Source organism: Orbicella franksi, chromosome 11, assembly GCF_964199315.1.
Source record: "Orbicella franksi chromosome 11, jaOrbFran1.1, whole genome shotgun sequence".
Lineage (NCBI taxonomy): Eukaryota > Metazoa > Cnidaria > Anthozoa > Scleractinia > Merulinidae > Orbicella > Orbicella franksi.
The window spans coordinates 6,926,200-6,951,268 of NC_138155.1; the positions used below are offsets into that span (position 1 = coordinate 6,926,200).

Consider the following 25,069-nt stretch of genomic DNA (forward strand, 5'->3'; position numbering starts at 1 on the left):
GCCATGAAATACAACGCAACTTGGGCAAAAAGCCAAACTGCAATATCCAGGTTATTCAGAAATGCAATTTTCGCATGAAAATTAATTTAAACACAAATACGAAAACTACGATGAATGCACATTAATTTTGATGCTGTTTACCAAGGTGGCAGCAAGTTTGCACATGAAAACAGGAAAACACAAACTGCACGTATCGGCTTCTCTATTGAGTGAAACCCGCCACTCTGATGCACTGATGCGCAATGTATATTGTTGCACATAGTCAGGTGTTCAAAATACATTAAAAATACACGTGAAGATCAGTATCTGAATCAAAGCCGTTCCATAGTTGTTATTCCCGGCTGGGCCAGGCTTGAAGAATGACTGAGTCGATTCAAATTCAATCAACCTTTGCGAATTGATTCAGACGCCGTACTGCACATGAACTTAGTTCATTGAATTCGATTTGGCTCATGTGAGGTACGGCTTTTGAACCGGGTGTTGTGTTCATTGAAGGTTAATTAATCAGAAGTGGTTTTAATCGTTAGACCTGAACTTCTGTGAAGTTATAGTTGATGCTCCTCAATCGATTGAGTTGAGTGCTCTACGAAATACGTTCTACTCAAAAAAAGAATTTACATACATACATACACGCATACATACATACATACAGTTGAACACTGCATCTCTTTCCTGTACCACTGAATTAAGAAACCCTTTAAATACCTGGACAATTTATTCCTTAGGTGCGTCAGTCTGAGATGTTTAGAAAAGGCCCCGGACATACCTGAATGACAGTTTCCCCTGTTTTTTCTTTACTTCAACAGTGTCAGTTTTCCACCTTTTTATATACCTTTAGCTGAAAATGGTAACCCTTTTGGGAGGAACCGCCCGATCTAGTTCTAAGTCCATCGAGGAAAATATCATACCGTGGTGGAAACACCCTAACGTCCATTTTCTTATTTTGTTTGCAGATCTCGGCAGTAACTTCGATCTTATTTTCAAACGTAGAAGCATAGATGACATGGTCTTACTATCAGATGGCAAAGGTCTTCCAAACATGAGATATTTCACAATTGCCCTGTATGTTCATGCAGACTCCAGGTACAATTCAGGAACACTCTTCAGTTACAGTGTTCCTGAGCAACCAAAACACATCATCGTACTTTCCTTTACAGAGACTCAAGTTCATGTGGAAATTAAAGATGTCATTGTAAGGGCAGATTTTAAGTTAACAGATGACCACTGGCATTTCTTGGGAGTTGTGTGGAACGCAATAACTGGAATTGTCTCGGTGTATGTCGATGGAACAGAAATAAAAAATGCCAGAAATGTCAAAACCGATGATACCATCATCGGCGGAGGGTGGATTGTAATTGGCCAGCGATATCTTGCAGAGGAAAAGATATCAACCCTTTCAACAGCCTTTGCTGGCACTTTGCATCAAGTAGGCTTTTGGAATGTTCCAGCAACTCCTTTTCACATGTGGAATGCAGCCCATAACTGCACGTGGCCTATCGCAGGAAGTTTGCGAGCATGGAACAGCTTTCTATCAGGAATCAAAGGAAACGTACAAAAAAGATTCATGACACAGTGTAAAGGTACTTGACATTTCAAACACAGTCCTAATTAAGTCATTTAGTTTTGAAATCTTCAAGTGAATAAAAAGGGATTAACATTTTCTTTTTCTACTAAGTAATGCAATTTAAGGCAAAATTTTGTGGACGACAGTACTCGACACCTGGACCTATTTAAAATTCTCATGTTTGGTCATTCAAATGAATTCTTTGCTATGGGAACAAAGGTGGGGCATTGGTCATGGCTCTCGCCTCCCATCAATGTCCCCTTGGTTCAAATCCTGGGCCAAGCATCATAATTAGGTTGAGTGTGCTGTTGGTTCTCATCCTAGTTCCGAGGATTTTTCTGCGGGTTCTCTGGTTTTCCTGCCATCACAAAAGTATCCAAACACTTCGTAATGAGTTCATGAAAGCTCTTCCATGTTTCGTGAGTAAGAAACTTACATTTAAAATTTAAATTTACATTCAACATAGACAGTTGCTCATTTCAATTCAGTCAGCACAACTTTGCATCCATGAATGGCATCAGTATATCTTCCACATATGTCAGCCAGAGGTCTGGAACTCAGTTTAGATGTTTTTTTTGTTTTGTTTTGTTTTGTTTTGTTTTTTTTTCTTCATAATAGACAAGATTAAACTTTCTGGCGATCAATTAAATGCAAACTCTTAAAGTGTTTAAAGGGTTTGCTGCGAAAAGTGACAGAGTAAATAGCATTGCATTTTCAAACTTAAAGCTCATAAAAAGACATGAAAAAGTAACATGTTCTAATGTCGTACAACTTTGCTTTGCAGCTTTGGACACGTGCAATAACTGCTCGCACTTCAATCAGTGCGAGTCTCGTGAGAGACTTTACTTCTGTAGTTGCTTACCTGGATTTTCAGGTTTCCACTGTGACATCAACATTGACGACTGCAGCTCAAATCCATGTGTCCATGGAAAGTGTGTTGATGGTTTCAACCGCTATGACTGCGATTGCACTGAAGGCTATTGGGGAGTAAATTGTGAAAAGGAGATCATCAAAGAAGGAGGTATGATGGTTGCAGAAGTTATCAGTCTCGGCACTCTAATGAAAGAAATGTGAAGAAATTCTTTTTTAAATCTGTTGGGTAAAAGTAACAAATTTTATGATAAGCATCCATGAGTATACTTATTTTTGAATTTTAGGAAGCGATCTGCTACAAGAACCTTGAACCCTTTCCCTTATTATTTTAAGACAAATTATGTTCAGTTGTCTACACGTTATGTCCAACCTACACCTTTGAATGACCTTGCATGACCCAACGCATTTGACAGACTAGAAGAGAACTCCCCAAAGAACATAAGAATGGCGATCTTTAAAGAGCGCTTCCCTCGTCAGGGAATTACAACTGACCTTTAACAACCTATCATCCACCTACCTTACATGGATCTTAAACTCTAATGAACCTCGTATAATGTATGACTATGTGCACATTCCTCAAGAACACCACTAATGGTGTGTTATCTCATTTCTACAGAATGTCCGGAATTGAAAGAGCCTGTCAATGGAAAAAAATCTTGCCAAAAAGTTGCTGGTAAAACTTTGTGTACCATGACCTGTGAGGAAGGTCACTCTTTCAATGCTGAAGCAGTAACTATATATGACTGCGGCCCTGACACAGATTGGGCCTGGAATGGCATGACAGCTATGTCAATACCTGTTTGCTTAAGTGGGTATTAATACCTAATCAAACAATGCACAATATTTTATAAAATTTTATATTTGCAGCTTGATCAGAAACTGAATTGCCTATGCTAATAAGGAAAATAATATTAATATGGTAAACAAAAATTCCCCTATAGAGCTAGGCTCCCTCTTCTTCAAAACAAAACAAAACAATGGGTTTTATGGTTTACTATAGCCTTGTTTATCACCATTTATCACAAAAAATTAGCTATGTTTTGTAATTTTAAATGCTCCAAGGCATAAACCTGCCAATTTTTGAGCAACTGATTAACCAAAAACCTATCATGAACTATCATGTGCACCGACAAATGAACAAAACTATCATCAACTTTCACGAAGAATTTGAACAAGCTCAAAGCGGGTGATAGGTATTGATAGTTGAGTATTGTTGGTAAAAGTGCATGATCATTGGCTGTCAAACAGAAATTCAGGTTCCAACTATCAATGACTATCACACACTGTCTGATCAGCAATTGACATGTCAAGGAAAAGCTCATTTGTCTATGTTGGATTAACCTGGATGCCAGAGGTAATCTAACACAGACAATCTAACATAGAGTTAGATTTCCAGTCCCAGTCAGGTCAATAATGATCATAATCATAACCATAATCATAATCATGATAATAATGATAATAATAATTAACTTGTAATGCCCAGATATCAATTTAACATTTTCAGCTGCGCATTACAATGTTTAACAAAATACAACTGTTCTATTACTAGATGCGTGTAGAATGTGTGAGCCACTCGGAATAATTAAGCTATGAATGCGTGCAGAACGTGTGAACCGCTAGGGATATTTAAGCTATTAATTATTATTCAATTTCAATGGAGTTTAACCGTCGTTCGGTTTAAATGTAAACTTAGTGTCAATCGCTTCGCGTTCGAGAAAGTAATATAAACTAGAGAGTCAAAGAGCATGAGAAAACATAGGGTCAGGACCGAAAAAATCCGGCCTTCATATTAATTCGGAGCTTTAGCGACGTGAGAGAAATTTAATGGCTATGGAAGTGCTGACAAAAGGAAAAGCATGAGTGTTTCCTAGAATGGGAAAAAAGGTTTCTGTCTTATGAAAAGGTTTAAGGATGACTAAAGCAGATCCAGAATTCACATGCTTGTGTATCTACCAGAGGTCAGGAGAGTGCAGTCAAAATATTCTCGACAAGGCGACGTTTGTCGAAGCTGATCTCAAGAAATGGGAAAAACATCTCGAGAAATTGGAGGAGCACTACAAACCGCTGGGAAGCAAACTTGTCGCAGCTACTCAATAAACGGTGTCAGCTCAAGGAGACATGGAACTACCTGAGTACATTGAAAAGTGCAGACAAATTACCAGCGCATGTGGAAGGCCAGAGGACACCACAGACATGGCTCTCAGGAATGCAATTCTCCTTGCACTCAAAAGTCCAATGGTGTATCAGAAATGTTTCGAAGAGAACCAAGATACGTTTACACCAGACAGGGTCATCGAGTTTGCTACTGACATCTACAATAGGGATTGTCAAAGACCGATCATGCAGACTCTCAGCACAGCATCGGCAGTAACCACAACCATACAATGATCAACTCAAGTTCACAATCTACAAGAAAGTCACCGAGAAGATGAAAAATCAGGAAAGGGAAACGGAAAAGATGTCACTTCCCAAGACAAGGATGGAATGAAGCGACAAGACTGTTATTGTTGTGGAGCAAGGCCAGCTGATCTAAAGTCTAAGTGTCCAGCCAAGGATGTAATGTGTCACAACTGTGGTAAAAAAGGGCACTACCAGAAGTGTTGCAAAAGCAAGAGAGCAAAACCAGGCAAGTGCAGAAAGTTCAAACAAACTCAAGTACATGGCTTGCAGACACGAAAGTAGGCAGCCTCCAATCAACCCATATCCAGACTACTACATGCCACTGGCACAGATCACAGACCGCTGGAGACGATTTGGAAGAAGGGAATTGCCACAGCAAGCTCAAGACTTTAAAGGCTGCTCTTGAGGCTTGCAAGATACGAGATTCATTAAGAGTACATCTGGGGAAAGGACAGCTCAATAGCAGATGCATTGAGTAGAGTCGATCCACATAGTCCAGAACCTCAGGATGCAGAGCAGATGGATGCAATTCCAGTGCATCAGGTTACTAACGCCATTCCAGCAACAGACAATCGCCTGGACAGAACCAGAATTGCCACCACTGCAGTTCCAACTCTGAATCAGCTACGACATTACATCTTCCATGGTTGGCCACTTGAAAAGCGTCAACTTCCAGAACCAGTACAGCATTACTGGAATTAGCGTGAAGAGCTTGCAATCGAAGACAGACTAATATTCAAAGCCCACCGCTTAGTAATTCCCACATCCCAGAGAGCAGATTATCTGAGAGATCTTCACACAGGGCACTTAGGACAGGAGACAACTCTTCTAAGAGCATGCGAGACTTTGTTTTGGCCATGAATCTCGGATGATATCAGAAATGCAGTTAAAGCATGTGACATTTGCCAGAAACACAAGCCAGCTCAACAGAAGGAACCCCTCATGCCGCAAGACGTACTTAGCATGCCATGGGTCAAGCTCGAAATCGACAAATTTGAACACCGTTTCCACCACTACCTACTGGTTGCAGATTATTTCAGCAAATTTCCTATTGTGAAGAAACTGTCTAGTCAGATGTCAGGTCACATAATTGGTCTTCTCAAGACAATCTTTGCAGAATATGGGATTACCGCAGTAGTGTACACAGATCAAGGAACTCGATTTGCATTCAAGGACTTTAGAGCATTCGCTGTTCAGTACAGGTTCCAGGTGCAGCACTCAAGCCCAAGGTACCCTCAGTCGAATGGTTTCATTGAATCCATGATCAAAACGGCAAAGAACATCATGGACAAGGCAGAAAAGTCAGGTTCTGATCCACATCTTGCAATGCTGATCTACAGATCCACACCAATCAGACCGGGTCAACTAGGCCCAGCAGAACTGCTCACCCAGCGCAAGTATATAGCAGTCCTGCCCATTCATCAATATCTACATCCTAATCTGGAGAAGAGCAGAGAAGCGCAGATAGCACAGAAACAGACCCAAGCGGGTTTCTGCAATCAGAAGGCCAAGCAACTTCAGGATCTAAAGCAATACCAGAATGTTCGAGTGCAACTGGATCCTAATAAAGCAATCTGGCAGAAAGTCACAGTGGTTCAGCAACCCACTGATATGGCACCCAGACGTTATCGAGTGCAGACCGAATCAGAAACCATCGACACTTGCGTCTTGCAATTCAGAGCGACCAGCCAGAAGATCTAATAAGGCAGCCTGCCACTCCAGCAGAATTAGTTGCACCAACATCACCACACACGAATACCGTCAACCGGACATTGCCTACGCCGCGTGCACAAGACCACATCCATCCCAGCATTGCAGCCTCTAGACCATGACGAACTGTTAGACCACCAAAGAGACTGATTGAAGAAGTGTAGATGTAGGAACACTGAAAAACCTTTAGGAACTTTCAGTTGAATTTTTTTCAGGTAGAGAGGGGAATGTTGTATTACTAGATGCGTGTAGAATGTGTGAATCACTCGGAATAATTAAGCTATGAATGCGTGCAGAATGTGTGAACCGCTAGGGATATTTAAGCTATTAATCATTATTCAATTTCAGTGGAGTTTAGGTGATCTTAGTGTCAATCGCTTTGCGTTCGATAAAGTAATAAAAACTAGAGAGTCAAAGAGCATGAGGAAGCAACAACTAATTACAGACCCTTATTAATATTACTTAAAAATCCCTTTTTAAGTTCTTGTTAAAATTAACAACAATGAAAACTCCTTGTTGCAAACAATCAAAAATGCATCGTTACATCCAAGTAACTTATAGTGGGGAAGATTGCTCTGGGTGACATTTCTTTGATATTTCTTAAATTGAAATAAATATTTGAAAAGCCAATATCCTAATAGAAGCCAGTGATCACTGAGTATCAGGAACAGTTCATTTTCCTATTTATAAGTGTTATCCAAACTCATAATTATAATTCACTCTCTGTCACAGAAATTGCTGAGCCTAAGGAAATAGAACATCGCTTCTCGGTTGATTTTCCTGGAATGAAATGCGAGAACATGGGGAGTCACGAAGGGTTACGCTCTGCAGTCGAGAAGGGAATTAACAACACATTTTCATCAGTCTCAGGATGCGGCCCATGCAAATTAAAGACTGTCGCAATTCCTGAATGTGAATTGCCAGCCAATCAAAAGCAGAAGAGAGCAGTTTCCACAGCCATTGAAGTTCTTTTTTCAGTTCTGGTGTTTAAAGATGTTAATTCGTCCTCATCAGAAGACAGTGTTGAAGAAAAAAGTGAAGCACTGTTGTTTCAGATGCAGTATGCTGTTGCTGCTGGAAAGTTCACAATAAGCTTACATGGAATGAATACCACTGCCCTGAGATCTTCACTAAAACATCTCTTCTCCAGGGTTACTTGCAGTGTTGGCTCTGTCCCAAGCAACAATAGAAAGAGATGCGGTGAGTATTTAGTAGAAGTTAGCATGAAGTTATTCATACTTTTTAGTTGGTATGAATCACTGTGGAGTTACGTTTCTCAGTAACTTAAGGGCACAGCATAAACCGAGACTAGAATTGGGGCCACTCAGTGGCCTTTAGTTACCGACGCGTTGGCCACTAGAGAACCATTTAGAGAGCCAGTCGAAATGTTTTCTTTTGTTGTTGTTCCATCGACTATTTGGCCAATGTAACGCAAATGGCTTCTGCAACAAATGGCCGTGGAAATGCAGCCAGGCAAATATGTTGTTATGTTCATCCTTGGAAAGATTTTTATTTTCAACAACTCTTTGATGGCCCCGTGTGCTGCACTGACTTTGCAGGCAATTAACACCTGTTTTGACTTTTAGTGGCTTGTCCCATTGGAACATTTCATGACCAAAACAGCTTCAAATGTAAACCATGTGGTAAAGGCAGCTACCAAGACAAGGAAGGCCAGGCTAGCTGTGAAATATGCGGCAAGGGAATGACAACCCTCCACCATGGAACGGTTAACAGTGACGGGTGCATTGAGAGTAAGACTACATTTCAAAGTGTTATGCAATATTGCAGGTAGCAAAGATACTTCAGGGTACATATAACACTCATAGCTGGTTAGGGGAAGTACTAGTCTTGCTATGTAGAAAAATCCTAGCATTGACAAAGGAAAGGTGTGCCACTCCCTGGTGGGGGACACCCACAACACACACTATTTACAACTATTTACACATTCAATAAAATGTCCTGGTTGTCCATTTCAACGTCATTTAGTGGGACTCGGGTGTATCTGTACCGACAGGAATGGAACGAGTCAGGTTCCACTATCCGTTTGTCGAAAACGAGCTTGTAACGCTTGGTTTCAGTGATGGTCTCCAATTGTTCGCTTTGACAACCCGGGTGATCTTGTGAGGATTAAAGACGGGAATATCAGGCGGGTCGTCCTCGTGATATTCTTTTTTGAGGAGATCGTATAGTTTAGTTGTTCTTGCCCTCAGGTGTTGAGGGTGTAGCCACAGACCTTGCATTCCACCTGCCTTGTTTGGTGCGATAACCGCTTTTGTGAGGCAGCGTTCCGAGTCATCATGGTTGCATCGGTAACTTCGCTCAGTCAGCGCTTTCAGTTGTTTGGTTTCTATGCATTTACGGCATAGAGGAAAGGTGAGTTTACCACCACTACAATAGGGTTAGTCTGGACGGTAAAAACCCGGAGCGGTAGAAATCTACATTTCTCCAGACTAAAGTATTTGGAAATGTCCTTTCCCGTAAGTTCGTAGATGATGATGGGATGGCCAACGGGGTAGAGACAGGTCTTGTTGAACTAAGGGTATAGGGAGGTGAAATCATAGTAATACTCCTTTTCCCCCTCTGCGGTGCAGTGGAAACGTTTGACGGCATTGGGTCCCCCCTCCCCCCTCCCCCTCACCCAAATTGGTAGATACCTTTTCTTGAACATGCGGCATTTCTTGTTTAGTCTGACTCGATCTCCAGGGTTCAAGTTCGGTTTGATGTGTTTGGCATTCAATCGTTTCACGTACGAGCTGCTCCACACTTCCTCCTCGTTACTCGCATTCAAATTCTCGGGAGCCTTCTTTATGCTACGATAATACGTTGGATTTTAGCTCGATACCAAGTCTTGCAGTATGGGTAGGAAGGCCAACGTGTTCTTCACGGTGAAATACCGATACAGCCTTTCTTTCAAGGTACAATTAAATAATTCAACCACGCTACAATAACAGTAGCAATCCAGATCATTCTTGCAACCCATGAATGGACGTTGCCTATATACGATGCCTTTTCCTTGACCGTCCGAAGACAGGCAAAGTGTTTTGTGGGCGTCCTCCGCCAGGGAGTGGCACACATCCCCGTTGTGAATACTAGATTTTTTCTACTGAAATCAAAAAAAAAAAAAAAAAGAAAAAAAAAAATTAAAAATGCTTCCTTTTTTCCCAGATCCCTCTTGGTTATAACGTTCTGGGTCACTTGATCCCAACCTCACTTTCTGATTGGTCCATCGTCGAAAACAAAAGGAAAAACCCGTTGAATATAGGGCAGTCACGTGGCACAAAATCAAGCCTCCTGGTTGGCCTTTTCAGATTTTCTTCCCTTCTGATTGGCTACTGCCGATATAGACGCCGTATCCACCGCTTGTTTGACATCACATTTGTTACTCCATACACTGTGCCTGTGTTTGCCACGCTCTCTTTTGCTGCATTGAAAAACAAGCTAAAACCTAATTTTTCTATGAACTCTTATCTAAAAGCTGTTATAGTGCTTGTTTTTCTGTTATTTGCTTTTTCAATGTTTTTGTTGTTGTTGCTGTTTGTTTGTTTGTTTGTTTGTTTTCTTACAGTTAATAGCACTGGCAGTGGCAATATTGTGTTCTAGTTTATGGAACTGTCATCGTATGTTAAATCATATTTTCAATGCACAAGACTATCTTTAAAACCTCCAATAGAAGCAAGAAGCAATAGCGAAGTAACGATTCACCAAAAAGCTGAAAGCAAGGATGGTTAGCGTTTAGTTTGAATGTACACGAATTACAACAGGTACCCCTAGCTCCTTGGGGGGCCGTGAACATTATTATATGACGTTGCGCAAAGTTCAGCGCAAATATAAGAGTTTGCATGGGGATGTAACGATCGTATGTAACAGTTCGAGATATGGAAAAGGAATTGAATAAAAACGACTCACTTCGATTCCTCTGTGTGTTACTTTTGTTTCCATGCCTTTTTGGGGCCATTCCAGCGATTTTAAGTTTCATCGTTTTCCTCTCTATATACATTCCTCAAGGTAGGCAACTCGAGTGGCGAAGCCCAGCAGATCGACTGAAGGAAAACAGCCGTAAATACGCTCCAGGAGCTCCGATCACCTCAAGATTCCACCTAAACGATAATAACAATATTCCTTCACCTACAGGGTGCACCGGAAATTCGAACCAAAAGGCCGGGGCGCTAAGTGATTTTTAAACGGCTGGTACACGAAACTAACGATCAACGCATCATTCGACGGATGTCGATGGGAAATAATTGGGCGATTTTCGAACCGAAATTGCCACTCGTCGAATTTCTTCCCCCGATGAAGGAAAGGAATGGTTAGGGCAACTATCAGACGTGCTTTAGGGGGAATCTTGAGGCGATCGGAGTTTGTGAAGCGTATTTACGGCTATTTTCCTTCAGACAATCTGCTGGGCTTTGCCTACCTTAAGTAATATATATCGAGTGGAAAAAGATGAAACTTAAACTCGCCGGAATCGATTAAAAACGGCCCCAAAAAGGCACGGAAACAAAAGTAACACAAAGAAGAGTCGAAGTAAGTCGTTTTTATTCAATTCCTTTTCCATATTTCGAACTGTTATAAACAATCGTTACATTCTCTTATTTTCTGGCTCTGTCTCACAAGGACTGGGAACTACCAACTTCACGAATTTGATTGGCTGAAATCGATATTGAAAGCGGTCTAGATTTTCTTATCTAGACCGACATCTAGACCGGTAATGGTTTGCAGTCGAAAAGTTTCAAACTAAAATACAAAATCATTGACCATTTTCATCTAACAATTTTTATTATGGAAGTGCCAAAAAGCCTGATGAGAAAAAAAAAAAAAAAAAGTAGAGGACGAATTAAGTTCAGCTTATCGCCGTTGGCAAGCAAAATGTCAGTTGGTACAAACCAGTTACATTAAACGAATTAAATTGTTCTTGTTTGCGCCATCTAAAAAAACATCCTATTAACCGAGCTTAGTTCGTCTGTATGGGAGAATCTTGACCTCGGTCAAGATTCCCGAAACAGACCTCCTGCTCGGTTAATAAGAGCGAAATACAAAACTCTTATATTTACGCTGTTACGCAATGTCATATAATAATATTCAAGGCTCCAAGGAGCTTGGGGTACCCGTGGGATAAAAAGATTCTGAAAAGTTACAGTTGTCAATGACCAAATTTTATTTTGCTTGTTTTTTGTTTTGTTTTGTTTTTTTTTTTCCCATTCAAAAGCCGCTAGCAAGTCAGAAGGCCACAGTAATACCCTCTACATCATAATAGCGGTTGCCGTCACTATTGTTATCGCTGTGGTTGTCGCTGTCTACTGCAGGTATTTACATTGCTTTTTTGGCTATGTTCAGTTGCGTTCATTTAAAACGCTGCTTCCAATCCCCTAAACGGGCCTGTTGGCTTCGCCGACTCGATTGGCAACTATAGGCATCTTCCAATTTTGGCTTGTTTTCTTTCCTGTAATAAGGAAGGGGGTTAAGAGCTAACTTGGATTTTCAAAAGGTGGCTCTGAACCCGCCTCAACGTGTTATTTTCAACTTTGCAGAAAATTGCATCTTTACATGCTGATTACCATTTAATGTTAACAAAATGAGAGTCAGGACTCGTTTCTGAGTTATAAACCATTTAAAGCTAAAATTAGGGGTGTTTTAAAAGGGTTATGTCGTCGTTGGCGTGGTAACTTCGCGGACTCGATTGGCAACTACTGACAACTTCCAATTTTGGCCTGCTTTCTTTCCTATAATAAAATTTGCGCAGAACAGCCGCAGGCTTGTCAAATTATCACTTAGTGGTAGCCACAGCGCCAATTAGCGCCGTATTGATGTATCTTGACGTAGTGTTTAGGGCAATGGCTCTTTTTAGTTATGACGTAGCATTTTAACCTCGAGGGAGATTTTGTGGTTTGCAAAGCAAACCGGAAGATTTCTTTGAAGTGTCAACACGCATAGAAATCATTAGTGGATGCACGTTACATACACTCCCAACTGTTTCCCTTTTGTTTCCCTCCAAGTTACTAACGAAATGATGTAATGTTTTTTCCTTAGTTTCTCACGAAGGTTCTGCGACCACTGGTGCTCTGATCACACAACTTGTTTTAATAGACACCTTTACCAACGTACAAACAGTGTGGGAAGTGGTAACCTAGGATTCGGGGACGAATTCCCATTAGAGGAGAGAACATCTGGGATCAGAGGCTGTGAAAACGCAGCTACACAACCAGAGTTGTAGATCGCGTTGCTTCATGATTGAAAGGGATGTTCACCCAATTACCATGCATTAACAGCCAATGGCGAAGTTTGTTTTTACAGTTGCTCTTTTCTGTGTGTGGTCTTTTTTTTTTCCCCTCCAAAGCTGTAGAGTGACACAGAGGGTACTGTTAATCATGATTAAGTTTACTTCCGTAGCATTCAAATATTGCAAGTATTGAATCCTCCTTATACCACAAGAGGAGCTGAGTGACCCATTTTGATTAGTCTGCTAGAACTGTAAAAATAAGCAGTACTTTGACCTGGATGACAAAAAGTGGTAGTTTGTAGAAGTATATTGCTTAATTGTAACAGTTACTTCAGTTGACGACTCTATTATACTTGATACATGAAGTTTGATGTAGGTTGGTTTCATAAACTCATTTCGAATAGGGTTTCTATATCACTTACTGACCCCCCCCCCCCCGCCCCTCCCCCCCACCTCCGAAAGCCCTTCAAGGATATAAGTCCCCCTGTTTATAAGCCTGCTTAAAACCTCTTGTAAAGTTGAATAAGCCCAAGGCTTATAACCAGGACTTCATCCTTGAAATACTGCTGTGAACCGTTACATCAAAGTTCTAATTATATTGGGTGAGAGAGGGGCAAAATATGTGCTCCGCAGTTCGTAGTAGTATGGTTTTGCATCAGGTGAAAAATAGTTATAGTATGTTATTTGCATTTGATTTATAATAGCTGTGTTACTGTCATATATGATAAGGCGTCATAATAAACAATAAAGATGTACCGTTGAAGAGTTGTTTCTTCTTATCTGCTTTGAGCGTGTATACTGCCGTCGATGAACCATAATTTTAGCACCCCACAAGTAAAAGAGTTGCCCACACTAGCAGCCGACTTATTACATGTACATCTAAAGCCAACTCTTCAAGATCTTTTGTGACTTTTCAGCTAACCGACCGCTCTCAGCGACTGCCGGTACTTTCCAATAAACAGAACTATAATTAAGAAATTTGATTAGATTTGTTGTTTCTCCCTTACTGTTTAATTATCCAACTGCAGCGAATACCGTCCAAATAACAGTAAGAATATATCTATGTTATTTGCCGGCTGGGAGGTCCCAATAGCGAAAAACTGTGACCGAGGCATTTTCAAGTCCGAGGTCACAGCTTTTCACAATACGGACCGACCCTAAGCCGGAAAATAACATGTTTATTTTTTATTTTTTTATTTTTTTTTATTTTTTTCCTTCAGTAAATTGGTTTTACAGATTACAAATGGGTTTGTTTACCCAACTCTTGTTATTGAATCGGCTTGCGCGCCGTCTACTAACGATTTGTAAACTGAATCTTGGCAACGAGCAAGTAACTCAGAGAGTAGACAAAGAAAGATGTATTAAAGAACAGATATTTTTCGAACTACTTTATGTTAGTTGCAGTTATGAGAGATTTTCTGAGAGTGTCGAGAATCGGAAGACACTCACGAAAAATCGATTTTTCTTTTATTTCGCCAAAACATACCTTTAGGTGAACTTATTCAAGGAAAAATAGTTTAAAGTTCCAACGATTTATTTTACGGCCAAAATTTAAGAAAGTTCGAAATTTGCATATAATGGCGGTTTTCGCGGCTTAAAATGTTCAGAATTTCATTCTTCCTTACGAAAACAGCGGGGGCGTAAAAACAATCCTATGAAAACAAAACTTGGCAAGGAATAAAGAAAGGCCAATTTTGACTAGTATAAATGGCCTCTGGTATATATCATTTGGTCAAAATATCTACATTTGAGGAAACCTTGGTTATTGTTTTTTTCACCCGAAAAGTTATAGCTCTGGGAATTAAAATGTTCTCCGTCAGTAAAATAAAATGTTACGGCATGTAAGCGAGTTCAATTTTATGCAAATCACAAGGTTAATCTTTGGAAGTCAACGGTCTAAAACAGGAAACAACGGTTCTCCGTTACCTACGTTCCTTCTGTCGTTATAGAAACGATTTTAACTTCCCAGTGTCCTTGTGAGCTGTTCTGTAAAATATTTCCAGTAAAACAGCGAGCATAAACGGCCATAAAATTCGACAAAGTCGACAATGTTTATATTTGAGATGAGACACTGAGTGGCACGCACAGTCTTGGCTGTTTTCATCGTCTTGCTCAGTGGAGAGTCCTTTAAAAATACGATAGAATATACGCTTCAAACCGTACTAAATTAGTTTCTCATATCCATATGCCTCATGTCGACTCATGAGTAAATAAATCAGTCCCCGTACACTGAATAACCAACTCGAATGACCTCTGAGGTCAAAAGGTCACCTGATATGTCGTTATGTTACTTTTCCCCGGTTTCACATTACACGTGTAACGCCGTGTTTGAGGACGTTCGCGCGAAAATTTTCCAGGAGAAATTTTTTTAAATTTTTACACCAGTCAGATAATGAGTTACTTGTGTCAGAAATGAAAAAAAAAAAAAAGAAAAAAAAAAAAGAAAAAGAAAAAGAAAAAAAAAAAAAGATGGGGGTCACCGACTTCGTTTCAGGAATACAACGTGTAGAAAACGACCTGATTTTGAAAATTCAGCATGGTCTACAAGGGTATTTACTTAAAAATATCGAATGTGAGTCAAAGGAGCGAACGATCCCATTGGATAGCACCACCGCCTGTGGTTTTTAAAGCAGCGACTATCCGGGTCAGATCCCCAGACATCGTCAGTTACACGGACTATAAGTGGAGATAAATAATTCCCTTGGCAGGGAATGCGTGATTTAGAGGCACGAAAGGAACGAGCTGAAAACGTGAATCTCACGCGAAAAAAATAAGCTTTGCTCTCGCTGCTCGTATATCACCAGCCTCTGCTAACTAAAACGGCACAGCCCGTGTTTCTGTGTTTTAGTCATTTCAGTCACTTATAACGCTCAATTTTGCTGTTCTAATTAGGTTTTAGAAGTAGCGCTAATCCACCCCCACCCCACTCCCAAAAAAAGTAATTTCAAAAGTCGTAACGGCTAATACTCCCGAAAGCAGAATGCAATCTGCATTTGTATTGAGAGGCACTAGCCTGCGAGCAGGCATATATTGGAGAAGAGAAAGTGAGAAAGGAAAAAGGGAATTAGAAGTACCACCCAAGCCTGTTCGCCGTAAAAGAATCTACCTGGACATACTTTAAAAAAGCCATATTAGCATTAAAACGGATGAACTCTGTGCTGCTGTAACTGAGGATCATGTATTAAATGTTTGTTTAATTTTTCACACAAAATGTCATGCTGCTCTTGACAGATATCGCAATAACTTTATAAGGAAGTGAACATGGTTTTGTATTAACAAGCGCATCTTAAAACTATTAAGAGTACAACTTCAACAAGTAAATAATAAATGTCTGACACTTTTTTGACGCCTTCAACGACAAAGGCAACGGCAGGTTTCTTTCACAAGTCACAGGTCACAGGTCACAGGTCACAGGTCACAGGTCACAGTTCACAGTTCACAGGTCACAGGTCACCAAAAATATGCCAAAACGTCATAAAACAGATGCATACAAGTGCGTCCCAAGTGCAACTATAAGAGCTCTTTCTTGAACAAAAAAAAAAAAGCGCGTAGAGGAAATCAGTTGTAGCACTGAAAAAAAAAAAAAAAAAAAAAAAAAAAAATGATCCAAAGAAAGCCAAGACTTATTTCTGTTGAAAACATAAATTGTTTTTAGCCTATCAATATAATATGAAAACGAAAGAGGCTTACACTGATCCGTGAATTATGCATTTACTTACGCGTGATTTGTGGACCAACGACTTTTGCGGGAATAATTGTTCACTTTTTTTGGAGATTTTAGCGTCATTAAAGCTCGTAAACTACACCAAACTAGATGTTAAACCTGTCCATTCCACGCGACTGAGAACTAACCACAGCGACAGTGAACCAGGAGGACCTAGCATCTAGTCTGTCACGATGTGTCACACACGCACCCGGCATTTCGATGCATCAAAATGGAGGGTTCTGTATGTTTTGCGAAACGTGGATAGAATTTGTATTTTTTTGTAACACATGATTTAGCCTTTACATTTTTACGTGAAAAGTGATTTTTTTCTGTTAACGTGAAGCTGCTTTCGAATTTTTTGTGATGCGTGAAAAGGCCGATTACTTATGCGTGAAATTGTTTTCAGAGTAGGTATAGGGGACCCTCTTGTTTCTGTTTAGTACATACTCGTTGTAAAGATTAAAATATATATATAGAAATAAAACAGTTCAATTTGCTATCATAATGAATTATCTTATTACGATAAAATATATTAACCCTACATGTTTGAAAGCTATATTTCAACCCATTTCGTACATATACCACCCCTAGAAATTTTTTCATTAAAATTATAGAGTAAAACATTTTTAGTTAGGGTTTGTTGCATGGAAACATCGATAAACCTCTCGGGAATCTCAGGAATTGTTACATCGCGAAATTTATTGAGTGTTTTGATTGTGACCTGTGACCTGTAACCTGTGACCTGTGACCTGTGACCTGTGACCTGTGACCTGTGACCTGTGACCTGTGACCTGTGACCTGTGACCTGTGACCTGTGACCTGTGACCTGTGACCTGTAAAAGAAACCTGTCGCAAAGGCAAATATTGAACTTCATTAAGATATGTGATTGTAAAGTTTTACAGCAATCAAATGAGAAGGAATGTCTTCAAATATGGCCGGGATAGGAAATTGAACGGTAAATTTGGAAAGAAAATCTTAAGCCCATATACCAGAAATTTCAGAGTAGAAAAATAAAAGAATGAAACAAATGTAACTAAGCCTTTATTTACATAGAGTAAAGTTTGTCACTTTTGCCAAGCGACACGAAGCGTTACTGAAAGCAGGTAGCTTGCGTTACTTGAATAAATAATATGCAGAATTTAAAACATTATTATCTTCGGCGGTCCAACTTTTCCTGCAGATAAACGGTTTCTTAGTTTTGAGTATTTATCTTTGCGCACGTTTAGATGTGTGCCAAATGGTGCTAGGCGCAAAACTATGAATCACGTCGACATCAAAGAGATCAATCCAGTGTTGAAATCATGTCAGGGTATCCTGCATCTATAAACGATATCTTAGAAGCTAACAGTTATGTCAAAATGTTGCCTTTTCAATTTTCTTTTTAAATTGAAATGTCTTTAAAGAGATTTTGAATATCGTAATTCAACTAAATCCCGTGATGTTCAATACGGCGTGACGTGTGTAATGTGAAACCGGGGAAAAGTAACATAACGACATATCAGGTGACCTCCTGACCTCAGAGGCCATTCGAGTTGTTTATTCAGTGTACGGGGACTGATTTATTTATTCACGAGTCGACATTAGGCATATGGACATGAGAAACTAATTTACTATGGTTTGAAGCATATTATTATAAGACTCTCGACTGAGCAAGACGATGAAAACAGCCAAGACTGTGCGTGCCACTCAGTGTCTCATCTCAAATATAAACATTGTCGACTTTGTCGAATTTTATGGCCGTTTATGCTCGCTGTTTTACTGGAAATATTTTACAGAACAACTCACAAGGACACTGGGAAGTTAAAATCGTTTCTATAACGACAGAAGGAACGTAGGTAACGGAGAACCGTTGTTTCCTGTTTTAGACCGTTGACTTCCAAAGATTAACCTTGTGATTTGCATAAAATTGAACTCGCTTACATGCCGTAACATTTTATTTTACTGACGGAGAACATTTTAATTCCCAGAGCTATAACTTTTCGGGTGAAAAAAGCAATAAACAAGGTTTCCTCAAATGTAGATATTTTGACCAAATGATATATACCAGAGGCCATTTATACTAGTCAAAATTGGCCTTTATTTGTTCCTAGCCAAGAGACACAAATGACGTCTGTACAAATACCCTTCGTTAAAAAGCTACAGAGAAAGCTTCAAGAAACTTATTACACAATTTTAAAGTGCGAGAATGAAATAATATTTGTGCCAAGTTTTGTGTTCATAGGATTGTTTTTACGCCCCCGCTGTTTTCGTAAAGAAGCATGAAATTCTGAACATTTTAAGTCGCGAAAACCGCCATTATATGCAAATTTCGAACTTTCTTAAATTTTGGCCGTAAAATAAATCATTGGAACTTTAAACTATTTTTCCTTGAATAAGTTCACCCAAAGGTATGTTTTGGCGAAATAAAAGAAAAATCGATTTTTCGTGAGTGTCTTCCGATTCTCGACACTTTCAGAAAATCACTCTTAAGTTCTCCAAAATTGTTTTCGCGGTGTGAAATTTCGTGTAAAGTTTGAAGTTTTACTAGAAAAACAATCTCTGTCAGTAATTGCTTTTTAAGTCACTTGAAATCAGACTGTTCTACCGTAAATTGAATAGCAGAAAGCGAGGAAATTCGTTATGTGTATTTCACAGAAATTCTCCTAAATACTGCAACGATCAGAGAGGTAAACTCGACTGAAATTGACTCAAATTTTACGGCGAGAGAAGCACAGGATTACGCGCCATTACAGCGCCAAGCTACAAACAACCAAGTAAACTCTCACAACTTCAAAACATTCAATTGAATTTACTTACAGTGGCTTTCCTTGCCATTTTAAGGTGAACAGAGATAAACTTGCGTTGACTAATCGTCAATCGATGTGTAAAAACGGCAAAAGATTGACGATTACCGCAGACTTTAAGGAGCGGAATTTAGGCAGCGGGGAAAAAATCAGGCCCGTGGGTCGTATCGTAAAAAGATGGACCGGTCACGTACCTATGATTAGCCAATCAAATTCGAGGATTTAGGATTCCGGCCCGCTTAGATGCTTGAGAAAAAATAATGCTGTATATTTTTGCTCGTTGTTTGTGTACGGCATAACTCGTAAAAGTATACGGCGATACTACACATCAAAGCATCTAATAAGATATATATATACTCGTTGATGTACTTGGTTAAGCCAATAGTGGATTTTTTTATTATATGGCTAGCTCCGTGAGTGGAGTAGATGAACCAAATCCTGTGCTAGGATTGGCTTCCCTATTGAGCAAGGTGGGGCCGTTTGCCCGCTCGGGTTTACCCGCTAGTTTCCACAAGTAAATCGTGTTCTTCATGCCATATAATGCATATTTTTAAGATGGCTGAATATCGGCCTCGTTCTGTTTTGCGTGTTTATGGGCCTCCGACTGCGTTTTGGTCCATAAACACGCAAAAGGAAAAAAACAAAAACAAAAACCTCGCGCTCGGTCAATAACCCATAATTATATATCCACCCTTGACGAAGTTTGCCTGGTGTTACAAGAATGTGCATTAATCTTCTCCTAAAATCTTCTCTCTTATCATGGTGTAAACGTTAAATCAAGTATTTTTGAACGCCACGAGTTCAGAAACCAATGCCTTTTCCTCTATTGTTCGTGTCAGCTACCTAAAAAAAAATAGGTCCGCAATGCGTACTTGTGTGGGATTTTATTGACAAGGTAGTTGCCACAGGTTTTGAGCGGAAGCAAAGCTGTTGATCGCCGTGAGTCAACAATACTGCAGGGGTGAAATTAGGCCTAGAACAGTAAATCTGGATAGTAATTTTTGTGCGGGAATCATTTTAACAAATACTGATCCACAGGAGGGATCTGGGGTATTAACTTATGCATGTATCAAGCAATATGCCTTTCCCTGCCTCTCTGGAAGCTTTTTGGCGCGTTGTTGAACGTTTAGTCATCGGTTTCAACAGATAAATTATCTCTTGTTGGCTTAAGCTGTTTATTTGCTTGTACGGCAATACTGGAAATACTTGGAGTAGTAAATGTTTTCGTAACAGTCATTGAAAAAAAAAATGTAAAAAACTTTCTGTTACTACTTTTTACACATGGTCTCGTTTGCAGTCGTTGGTTTTAGTCTTGTCCCTCAATGCTCCATGCCACCCTCCTAAAGAGCACAAACGTAAAATTTTGTTAGTATGTTTTCTTTTTTTGAACAGCATTTGTTAAGCACACATAAATGCACTTCTTTGTTATTGTGAAAAGTGCACAAGCCAAATAGTTACATGTATTGTTCTTTTCGATCCCCCCCCCCTCCCCTCGTACCCCCAAAGCTGGACACATTTTAACGGATTGTTCTGAGCTCCCCACAATACAAGAAAATCCTTTTCGATGCCCAGAAAGCCAAAGAAAGCCATTATATTCTTTCTTAGTTAACATGGGGACTCCCACGCAAAAGAAGTTTAGACATTTTTTTATTGTGGGACTGATTGAAATGCAGTGGTTACAATATACTCAGTCCCTAAATCTCTGCCAAATGAAATCTCGCAAAAATACCAAAAAAGTATACTCACGTGAAAAGTTGGAAAGTTTTGTGTTCTAACTTGATCCCCAAAGATACATTCAGCCATCTTCACTTTTGTAGTCTCCTCCTGCTGGAAGGGTTTGCAATAAGCAAAATCACTCTGGCATGAAAGGTAATTATGTTTTTTTCTTTCTTTCTTTCTTTCTTTTTTTTTTCTGCTGATCATGAATACTTGCATAGGCTTCTAATAATAATTTTATTATTCAGTTTCAATGTGATTTGTCCTTTTTCTCGACTGAGATGGTGGACTACAGGAGCTGTTATTGGGTTCCATTAATTAATTTTGCTATGACTGAATTACACCAAGAATTCTAAGTAAGCTAAGAGTAAGTTATATTATGTACATGTATTTTGTCTGCACTACACAACCAAATGCCCTCAAAGGTTATGAGGCATAGGTACATTTGTCAGAAGAGCCCAGCATATCCATTGATTAAGATAATTTAAAATCAATTAAGATAATTTACAGCAAAATGGATAAACAATACATCAACATCCTACATGCGCCAAAGCCGGACATGGGGTTATAAGGCATCATTTAATCAACAGATTGAAATAATTTATAAATTAGAGAACACTATTTGTGCAACAGTAGGAAACAAACTAACCTTATTGGACGTTGCGAATGGCAAGGCTGTCTGTAGAATGTCACAAATTTCTCAACCCTTTCTTTCTACAAAAATACTAATCTTGCAACTTTGCTTAAGACTCAGTTCTCCATTTCGTGTTGGCAAAATATTAATTTATGCCATGTCCAATGCAGATTATCACAAAATTGATTTCAAAGCACAATAAATATCATTTTAATGCCAAAAACGCAATTATTTAAATAAACCATGACTAAATTATCTCCAAGAAAAATTGATTAATTTAACACGCACCTTAAAAAATTAGTTAATATATGTGTGTCTTAATAATGTAATGTAGTGTATCTGGCACAATGTTGCTGCTATGATATTACTCCACACAGGATGGGTTGCAGAACTCAACTTCCAAGTCAGTTTATTCAATGAACTTAGTGCAGAAATTATAATCCCATCAAGTCGTCTGTAAATACAGAGAAACCAAACAAAGCATTACAATCTTAAGTAATAAATTATTGAACTCTATTGCATGTATGTACAGTGTACGTTCCATTAACATTGGGGATCTCTCAGAAGCTGCATCCATGATAAATTAATCTGTTCCCAGAAATTTGTTTATAGAACTTTTCACACATTAATATCTCTATCATAATAGTGGTATCTGTGTTGTACAACAATTAGTAGACAAGAAAAATACACTTAGTAAGATATTGTTTACAATAAAAATCAATGCCTATAAGCAATCATAAGAACCTTAAATTTATATTTCCTCAGAAATATCTCATCAGGCCATGGCTGCTTTGAAAATATTTGATGTCTTAATACAGGCTGCCCATTTGTAAACTGTTCGTATATTGACTGACAGGCATGTAATCGTACTGTTGCTGCTACTTGAGCACCACTGTTATTCATAAAAAAACATATCAATTATAATTCATTATAATCTTTGCACACCAACAGATGACATTTTTTTCTTTGATATACAGTGTACTCCATTGTTAGTTGTTTACCGAGTGTCAGTAGTGAATCAAATACTAGGGGTTGGTACCCCAACTTTTACGGTGGCAGGCTCAGCCCTGAGATGCAAAGCAAACTTATATAACTGTTATGAACGTGGTGACTTACATTCGAGAGCAAATGCAATTTGCTTTAAACGAGAAACTGGAACTTTGCAAGTTACAACAATGTGCACAGTCCCAATCAAAGGGCCATCCGGGCTGTTTGGTTGTACATATAACTGTACAACTGTATATGAGTTCAGCTTCCAAAAGAAAATCAGAGTTTGTCAGGATAAATACTGATGTTCTTGCTTACTAAACCTGAATGTGCAGTTTCAGACGATATTCACACCCAACACCCATTCATGGCCAGTCTTTAGAAATTCCAAATTAAAGTGTCAGAAAGAGAGAGCTCTAATAGAGAAAAAACCTCCATGTGGGGTATGAATCTTTTCTTGAAGAAAACAATGTCTGAGAAATCATTAATTACAAAATAATGTTTAAGAAATATCTCACCTGGTAATTCTAACTTACAGAGAATTTTGTAATCTCGACTGTCTAGCCAGGTCATATATTTGACAAGTTGACACCGGGCATGTTTGTAAATTTGTGCACTTTCAACATCACATACTATGTAGCAGCATTGGTCAACTGAAAACAGCATAATTTAGTTACGTAATATACACTGTACATTATTAGGTTGAAATATTGGTGTAGATCATTGCACACAAACAGATACAGAAACTATTGGCAGCTGAATCATAACAAGTGAAAAATGAGACAATGACATGCATGAGACAATGACATGTACAATTTACATGTGCAATGACAATGACAATTTACATGTACATGTAACAGCCCTCCACCTCAGAAGCATCACAGATATGATATAATATTTTCAAACTCTCTGAAATTTCAGATTATTCAAGATTAACATGCACGTACATCATCAAGGGCAACCCTAAAACACTGAATCCGGAAACCGGAAACCAGACTCCGAAATCCAGACATTATGAATGATGATAGAAACAATTCACTTCAGCAATGTCTAATAAATAAATATGGGGAAAAATTATTTTGTTGTTATTTATTTTCTTGGGTTTACTTAAGCCACAAACTGTATTTGCTATAAACTTATTGACTAGTTCTGAATAACCCTTAGCTATACGTCTGGCCCGGTTCTTCAAAAGCTGGATAAAGCTATCCATTGGGTGAATCACTATCTAGTCGGGGCTAGTTCATAGCCTGTGAGCAGGCTCTAGTATGTCTCTTGTGTCTGAGCAGGCTAAATAAGTGTCTAGTGTCTTTCTGCGTTACCATGTGAGTGAGTGCCTTCTTGCGGCTTTGCTGCTCACGCCCCCCCGGCCCAAACACAAGGGCCTGCTCATAGGCTAAGTTACCCATATTTGTCCAACCTGGCCCTGGTGAGAGGGCGGTTCTTGTCTAGATCAAATTGCTCTGAGAAGACTAGTGAGTAGCACAATAGCAACAAGCTGTTGCGGTGAATTTCTAGTAGTCTTTTAGCATCTTTTAACAACATGTGGTTCGATCAGTTAGCAGCGAGAAGCAGACGGAAGTAAGTTTGCAACATTTCTATAAATTGTTTTAATATGATGGCCGCCAAGAATATGAAAAGCTGATTTGTAACAATATCAGTGTGGAAATAGTGTTGATCTGGAATTAGTCTCGTGTCTGTTGGAAAAATCAAATTTTATATTTAGTCGAGCCAGGTTAGTAGCCTTTGGACTTCGACAGTGGCTGCCACTGACGGACATCCTGTTCTCTATGCCATTTTCTATCTTGTTCAGTATCTACTAGACATAAAGGATAAGTTTATACCTCCGCGGTAAATTGCAGATCACTTATTAAACAAAATGGCAATTACCAGCAAGCTTATTTTAGACGCCCTCAGGGTGCTTGGAATAAAATTACGATGCACTTTACTAAGATTCTCATAATCATAGCCCTCACTAGAATAACGGTTGCACGAATTTCAACAGATGGGGAATTTTTGTTTCAAGAAAGTTTAAGTTTGAGGTCTTTTTTACTTGGCCGCTTATTTTTTACAAGCAGAAAGCTAAGCAAAACAATTTTCGCGTATTTGAAGAACTTGTTTTCTTTGATTTGTGGATTCCGGTTTCTGGTTTCTGGATTCCAGTTTTTGGTTCCGGATTCTGGATTCCGGTTTCCAGGTTTTATGGTTGCCCCATCTTTAACAGTGTGTTTGCTTTACATTCAGTTTACACATGGCTGTTATCCAGCATAAGCAGACTAATAAGTTTGCCTTTAAAAATAAATTGCAACAACTATTGCATCTTTCATTACCTATTCCTGTGATGAAATGACACAAAATCCAAGTACAAGAAGTCATAAGCATAAAACTAACTTACCCGGTAATGCTTACAGTTCCTCTTACTGTCTGCAATGCCGTCCAAAAACTGGTACTGCCTGGACAATATACTCTTTATTTTTCTGA

At 39.1% G+C, this 25,069-nt stretch overlaps 1 protein-coding gene across 1 annotated transcript in view; it reads left to right on the top strand.

The window, feature by feature from the left end:
* Positions 1 to 25,069, top strand: part of LOC145503288 (uncharacterized) — a 109,142-nt gene that overhangs the window by 78,899 nt on the left and 5,174 nt on the right. The window contains exons 26-31 of the mRNA XM_081482779.1: positions 954 to 1,580; positions 2,349 to 2,585; positions 3,054 to 3,245; positions 7,280 to 7,747; positions 8,134 to 8,298; positions 11,754 to 11,850. Coding sequence (XP_081338905.1) covers positions 954 to 1,580; positions 2,349 to 2,585; positions 3,054 to 3,245; positions 7,280 to 7,747; positions 8,134 to 8,298; positions 11,754 to 11,850 — 1,786 coding nt within the window. The remainder of the gene's footprint in view (positions 1 to 953; positions 1,581 to 2,348; positions 2,586 to 3,053; positions 3,246 to 7,279; positions 7,748 to 8,133; positions 8,299 to 11,753; positions 11,851 to 25,069) is intronic.